This window comes from Austrofundulus limnaeus, unplaced genomic scaffold, assembly GCF_001266775.1.
Source record: "Austrofundulus limnaeus strain Quisiro unplaced genomic scaffold, Austrofundulus_limnaeus-1.0 Scaffold1454, whole genome shotgun sequence".
In the NCBI taxonomy this organism is placed as follows: domain Eukaryota; kingdom Metazoa; phylum Chordata; class Actinopteri; order Cyprinodontiformes; family Rivulidae; genus Austrofundulus; species Austrofundulus limnaeus.
The window spans coordinates 21,616-28,895 of record NW_013953856.1 but is presented as its reverse complement, the minus strand read 5'-3'; the positions used below and the strand labels follow the sequence as shown (position 1 = coordinate 28,895).

General features: G+C 36.0%; 1 protein-coding gene across 1 annotated transcript in view; it reads right to left on the bottom strand.

Moving 5' to 3' along the window:
* The window catches only part of cd2ap (CD2-associated protein), a gene marked incomplete in the record, with an annotated part of 49,417 nt that overhangs the window by 25,904 nt on the left and 16,233 nt on the right, over positions 1-7,280 (bottom strand). Inside the window, 1 exon segment of the mRNA XM_014032448.1 lies at positions 2,556-2,668. Coding sequence (XP_013887902.1) covers positions 2,556-2,668 — 113 coding nt within the window.

Sequence of the window (7,280 nt, the reverse complement as noted above, 5' to 3'; positions counted from 1 at the left end):
AGTTGCCGCCATGTGATTGGCTGATTAGAAATTAAGTGTTAACGAGCAGTTGGACAGGTGTACCTAATAAAGTGGCCGGTGAGTGTATGATTTCAATGAACTGTCTCAAATATTATCCTAAATTTTTTTTGAAGCACTTTTTTGAGCAACCCGGGAAAAAAAAACAGATTTTGTGGAAAAACGCCTTAAAATGTTGAGATTTTCCCTATGAGCTATCAATGCTTTTGTTTCTTTCCAGCTGGGAAATCTCAATATTCAATTACTATTTGAGGTTTCTTTTTCCAAATGACATAAAAAAATCCTCATTACAATTACATAAAATTAGGATTTGGACCAAATATTTATGTATTATTGTAACCAACAAGACAAATTAAATAATGTCTCTGGATCTACTAATGATATCTGGATGATCTAAGCATCAAAATGTAGCTTTGAAAGTCAGGAATCTGAAAATATGATTAGGTCATTTTGATCAAATTGGACTTAATCCTCATTTCGATGTGATGGGTCACATATATGCCTTAATTTGTCTTGTTGGTTACAATAATACATAAATATTTCGTCTGAATCCTAATTTTGTCATTTTAATGAGGAATTTTTGATGTCCTTATAAAGAGGAAACCTCAAATTATATTTGAATATTGAGATTTCCCAGCTAAAAAAAGAAACAAACTTTGCTAGCTCACAGGGAAAATCTCAAAATATTGAGTTTTTCCACAAAATCAGTTTTTTTGTTGCTACTGCTCAAAGAAGTGCTTCAAAATTTTGTTTTATGATTATATTTCCGACAGTTCATTCAAATGATACATTGATAAGGTCATTATATTTTGACAAAATGCAATTTTTGTTAAAATTTTAGTCAAAACACTGTATTTGCCTGTTTCTCCATATACCACTTTTGGATTTTATCCTTTTTTTTTGATTTGATGGGTCACATATACATAATGTATCGCTCATTTCTCTATGCGATCACTAGATGTCAGCAGCTTCCAATCAAACCAGCAGGCTGGGAGGCTGGAAAAGCCTCAGCTGTGAGTCACCTCCTGTCCTACAACATGAGTCAGAGTTGGCTGCTCATGAAAACAACCTTCATCTCTGAGCAAGTTTTCTTTATTTATTCAGTAAAGATGAGTATGTTTTAGGCCCTGTACACACGTACCCGGATATCAGGAAAACCGAATAGTTTTTTATGCGGTTAGGCCTTTCATCCACACGTGAACTCCGTTTGGTTTAACTAAAAATGAATGATAGCAAAAAACTCAGACCAAAGTGGAGATTTGCCTTTTCTCCTCCTTGGCGTATGCCACCCCCAAACTAACAGAAAATGCCACACCACCTAATCAGAAAGATAGGTCAGCATATTAGAGCATTTTATTTTCATCACCATCAATTATTAATCAATATTCTTAATCTGTATAATTAATTGTGGCTTTTCTTGCAAATTCCTATTAAACTGCTTACAGCATCAAAAAGACAAATTCATGACTGGACATTGATTTTTGAAAGTTGTCCTTTAAAGTTTTTCTCTGATTACATGAGAGTTTTGTTACTATAGATCAACAAGGTAATAATGTATTAAAGAGTATGGTTACTTTGAAGCCAAAAGGTAACAATATGAGGTCATAGATAATAAGTTCATTTTTAATGGTTATTAACCTGGGGAGATAGGATAACTCCCCTTTAACAGTTCCCTTGAGACCTATTGTACAGGTCACTAAATTTCATCTCAGTCACAATAAGAAGTGCACATCCTACGAAGGGAGCGGCTGCCAGAGGACAGTGGTGACTGGCAAATGGAGGCGTCCTGAGCTACTACGCCGACCCAGAGGCCGGGGTTCATGAAGGGAGCAACCACTGAAAGGAGGGTAGCTGGAGACCGAGCTCAAGGCTCCCGCCTGATGACTCCCGGAGGAGACACGCCAGACTCAGCCACACAGGTCACCCCCAGGTGGCTCTAAGTCCGGCCCATCACCTCCAAACCAAGAGAGAGACATCGTCTCCTCTCAAAGACCCATCAGTGTCCTAGTGGGTAAACTTGGGGAGGAGCCACAACAGATTTCACATTATAGTTTAGTTCTAATTCGTTGTGATTTTTTTCTTTTAATTCAGTTAGTTTTAATTAGTTTTTACAGTGGATTTCAAAGTTTTTATTAATTATTACTGCTTTTTTAATGCTTAGTTTCAGTTTAGTTTTCCTTAGTTAAAGTATTATTTTTTTATAGTGTGAAACATTTTTGCCAATAATGCATCGTCCTGCTTGTGGTGTTCCTGTAATTGAAGTAACAGCAGCTATCTGGTCGCCACTGAAAGCAGTCCATTACAACGACTCCTTCCTAATTGCGTAACTCCGTTACCAACAAAGGACTTGTTTTATTACTTTAAGGTTTTATTGCAATAAAAAGGAAAAAAATCTACTCAAACATCTACTTTTATCTTAAAACCTAAAATTCCAGATTACTAAACTGTGGTTAAATAATCTAATGTCATGTCTAGCTTAGAATTTTAAAGGAACAGTTCATACTTTCACGACCACATTTATTCAACGAGAGACTTACCTTACTCAATATTCGAACAATTTCTCCCTCTTTGAGGCTCAGCTCATCCTCGTTCTTTGCCTCGTAAGCAAACGTGACCTTGCAGTATTCTTTAACTGAAGAAACACTGGCAGCTGTAAGAGGCAGAATGCAGTTTATAAGACTTTGGATAGAAACACACAAAAAAAAGTAAAATAGAAGTAAACCACATATTTTTTTTACTTATTTAAACCCTTGTCAGCAAAAGACCAAAAACTTAATTTGTTCTTTAGGTTGAGAGGTTGATGCATTTTATAAAAAGCATGTGACATCAGTCCTCCTATCACAAACGTTTGTTAGAAAAGGTGAAAAACATTACTGCTTTTATTCTGATCTCCGAGTTTAACAATCACTCTGGATGATGACCTTGCAATGAATGAAAATCTAGCCAGAATGTGGATGGTCTTTGAATTATCTTGGTGAGGTTTTCAGGATATTAAGGGCTCACCATTACAACCCATCACATCAACTGATCGATTGACGTGTGGTAGGTTGAGCAGATGTGTGCGCTTGGCCCAAATTTCCATGGTGAGGTTCTGGTGATTTATCCTTACGGTGGTGGTGGAGCGTAGGGGCAGTAATCTGTGATATTGGGTCCACAGATTGGCATGGATAAGGAAAATTTGAAGGACTGGTCAAGTTGCCCTCATGCCTAGGCTATCACTGTGATTGTGACAAAATCATAGAAACAGCTTAGTGAAGATGTGATACTTGTGGTGGTAGTATCATAGTCGTATGGCATGATCTTCCATCTACATCTGAATTTGGTCCAAGAAAAGTCATTCCAGAGTCTTAGGAATGTGGAAAATGGCAACAAAAAACTATTTCGTTGGTACTAACAGCACTGCAGTATCACAAATAACCTTCAGACTGAATTAAGTATAATTATATAGTGCTTGCACAGGCCTTTTGGGGTGCTGGGGGAGACTGGACTGGGGTGATTTTGGTGTCTGAGTGTAGGATGATGGGTGCATGGAGATGTGCTGGGTATCTGAATGTAAATGTGTGTATAAATATTAGTGTGTAGTTGAATGTGATTGCATCTGGATGTGAATATATAACTTGAAATTTAGTATTAGAATAATATTGGATTACCTTATGTATTATTTTATATGTGTATTTTTTTCTTTTCTTCTTCTTTTGTTTGTTTTGTTTTCATAACAAATTGATAAGATTCTGAAAACCACATGAAGTGGTGAATAGGGGTAGGATTAAATAAGTTTTACTTCTTCCTACCCCTTTTCAGACATGTTACTGGGATTTATGTGCTTCGTGTGAGTGTATGTATCTGGGTATGTGTACACAGATAGGTGTGTGCACATCAGGTGTGTATTATTTTATAGGTTTATTTATTTGTGTGTAATTTGTCTAAATTTGTAGATATGTGAAAGGGTATGTTGAGTTATATGGATTCAAGGACTTTGACATGTCTGGAATAAAATCAAATCAAATCAAGTTTTCATCCAAGTTTTAATATGTTCTGTAGGATGTTTAGGGCAGAGATTCTTAACCTACAGTATAGGCCAATTGGGCCGCGTGCGCCACCTAGAGGGCCTCAAAAGAACAACAGTTTTTAACTGTGGGCCACGGGGGGCCGTGGGACCACATTGATTTTGAATAAGGTGCAATACACTTTCTCACCACTAGTAGCAGTAGTGCACCACTCAGATGTTTAACAACCTTTTTTAATATGTAGAAGAAGAAACTTAAGATACCTGCCGAAAATGGAAACTTATTTTTAAATGAAAAGTAGAAGCAAAAGGTAAAGGTAACCCATCAAAAAAGGCCAAAGTTTGTCACTAATATGAAGTACAGCTTCTGTTTCTATCATGCAGTACTTTAAAAGTTCAAAACTTTATCAAATACATTTTCAGATACTGCTATATTTTAATTCGTACTTTATCAGTAGTTTATTTTTAAACATTTTTAATGTATTTTAAAGAAACTTTAAACTTGTCAAAAAGCTGTTGTTGTTGTTTGTCACTAATATGAACAGCAGCTTCTGTATGGGATAAATCTTGTGACAGCAGGAATTGAATTTGAATTATTCAGATTGAATCTGAATGTGCAAAATTTGAAATTGGATGCATTGGTTTGAAAATGAATTCTGTTTCTACCATGCAAAAGTTTAAAAAGGCTATATTTTCATTTGTACTTTATCAAATTTAGTTTTACAGTTTATTTGTTTTTGAAACATTAAACATTTTTAATTTAAATATCTTATGCCCACAATTTTATTTATTGAATTTTCTAATTTTGTTATTCATGTTAAAAAATACATATATATTTGTGTTGATAAGCCTGAGTGGTCTGTTGACTGACTGTTGTATTTGTTCAAATAATTGCTATGGGCAGGTTACAATATAAAAAAATTGTTTGTCATAATCACGTCTTGTGATTATTTGACAGGAGTTTTACTTTTAAAATTTAAGTGTATTTAATTTAGTTATGATGTAAATACAATAAAAATTTAACCAAGATTTTGAATAATTATCATTTTTGATCCGTATGGTAAAGTCTGACTGGGCTTCGTGTCACTTTATGTTCAATAAATTGGGCCCCGAGGTCAAAAAGGTTAAGAAGCCCTGGTTTAGGGGATCGTCCTCCAATGTGAAGATGGCCTAAATGACTTTGTTCAGTACCAGCATCATTTAGAGTGTTTTTTCAGCAGCTACACATCAAACCTGGACAAGCTGTTACAGGTTAGCAGCATATAATCAGTCGCTGAAGTCATTCTGTTAAAGATTTGTTTGAGGGCTGAGAATTTTGCCATTTTCCACTGAGCATCACCTGAGTGACTCTATTCCTAAATACCTTTATAATCATGGGAACGTTTTCATGTAATGATAATTTGTCCCTATCCAGAGGAAACAACTTGACTCTAATGATGTTACTAACCTGCCTTTAAATATTTTAGATTTTATTAGTCTTTACTGTCCCACAGAGGGGAAATTAATTCTCTGTATTTTACCCATTGCACATGTGAACATGTGGGACAAACCGCTCAAATGTTGTTCCGTTGACTCGCTCTTTTCTAAATCTGACCATTTATGTCCCTCCCAATGAAAACATTCTTATCTCTGCCTCCTCCAGCTCCACCTTCTGTCTTTTTGTTAAAACCACAGTGGTCAAACCAACCACAGAGAGTTTTACCATCCTGTAAACCACTGGTTCTTGAACTGCTTGACAAAAATTAAACATAGATCGATCATAAAAAATCCAACCCAGCCTGAGCTTGAAAACATTGTGTCCAAGTCTGATTCAACCTGACTAATGAGCTTTAATTAAGAGGCCTGAGTCCAAAGTAAAACCAACATATTACCAGATTTTTGCAGGTTTAATGCAATCACTAATTTTTTTAGTTTAAAAAGCTTTAAAAAATCTAATTCTTTTATATAATGCTGCCCCTAATTTCATCCATTTCAGCATTTGCAGGGACACACACCTGTGGATGTGTTGCAGAGCAAAGGCTGCAGAGCAGCAGCGTGAGCTTCATGTTGCTGAAAACACTGGTCCGGTCCGAACTGACAGCCGGAGCCGACTGTTAAATTAGAACGACGAGCAGCTTCTAAGAGCTGCTCACGAACATGTACCTGACATCACCGTCTTCTTTCCATCTCCACCCCACGGTTAACCAAAACAAAGGTTTTACCTCCTGCAACTGACATTGTTTAAAAAAAAAACCTGCTGTTGCATTTATCTGCTAAAATGAGTCACGTAGGCTACAGCAGGAGGACAGAGGGGATAAATTATGAAAACGTGTTCCCCGTGACACAAAATTTGAATTAGAGGTCTATAAAAGAATACAAGAAAATATTTTAATTTATTGTGATAGAAAAAAATATGTCAGAATTTACTCCTGTATAATACGACTCCACAACTTTATGGATGATTTTTGGGGTTAAATTTTTCACGTCTGCACTTTCTTTCTTTCTTTCTCTCTTTTTTCCCCCTCTTTCTTTCTCTCTCTTTTCCCCCCTCTTTCTTTCCTCTCTTTTCCCCCCTCTTTCTTTCCTCTCTTCCCCCCCTCTTTCTTTCCTCTCTTTCCTTCCTTTCTCTCTTTCTTCCTTTCTTTCTTTCTCTCTTTTTTCCTTTCTTTCTTTCTCTCTTTTTTTCCTTTCTTTCTCTCTTTCTCTCTTTTTCCTTCTTTCTTTCTTTTTTCCTTCTTTCTTTCTTTCTCTCTTTTTCCTCTGTCTTTCTTTCTCTCTTTCTTTCTCTCTTTTTCCCCTCTCTTTCTCTTTTTTCCCCTCTCTTTCTCTCTTTTTTCCTCTCTCTTTCTTTCTCTCTTTTTCCCCTCTCTTTCTCTCTTTTTTCCCCTCTCTTTCTCTCTTTTTTCCCCTCTCTTTCTCTCTTTTTTCCCCTCTCTCTCTCTCTCTTTTCCTCTCTCTCTCTCTCTCTCTTTTCCTCTCTCTTTCTCTCTTTTTTCCTCTCTCTTTCTCTCTTTTTTCCTCTCTCTTTCTCTCTTTTTTCCTCTCTCTTTCTCTCTTTTTCCCCTTTCTTTCTCTCTTTTTCCTCCTTTCTTTCTCTCTTTTTCCTTTCTTTCTTTCTTTCTCTCTTTTTCCTTTCTTTCTCTCTTTTTCCTTTCTTTCTTTCTTTTTCCTTTCTTTCTTTCTTTTTCCTTTCTTTCTTTCTCTCTTTTTCCTTTCTTTCTTTCTCTCTTTTTCCTTTCTTTCTTTCTCTCTTTTTCTCCTTTCTTTCTCTCTTTCT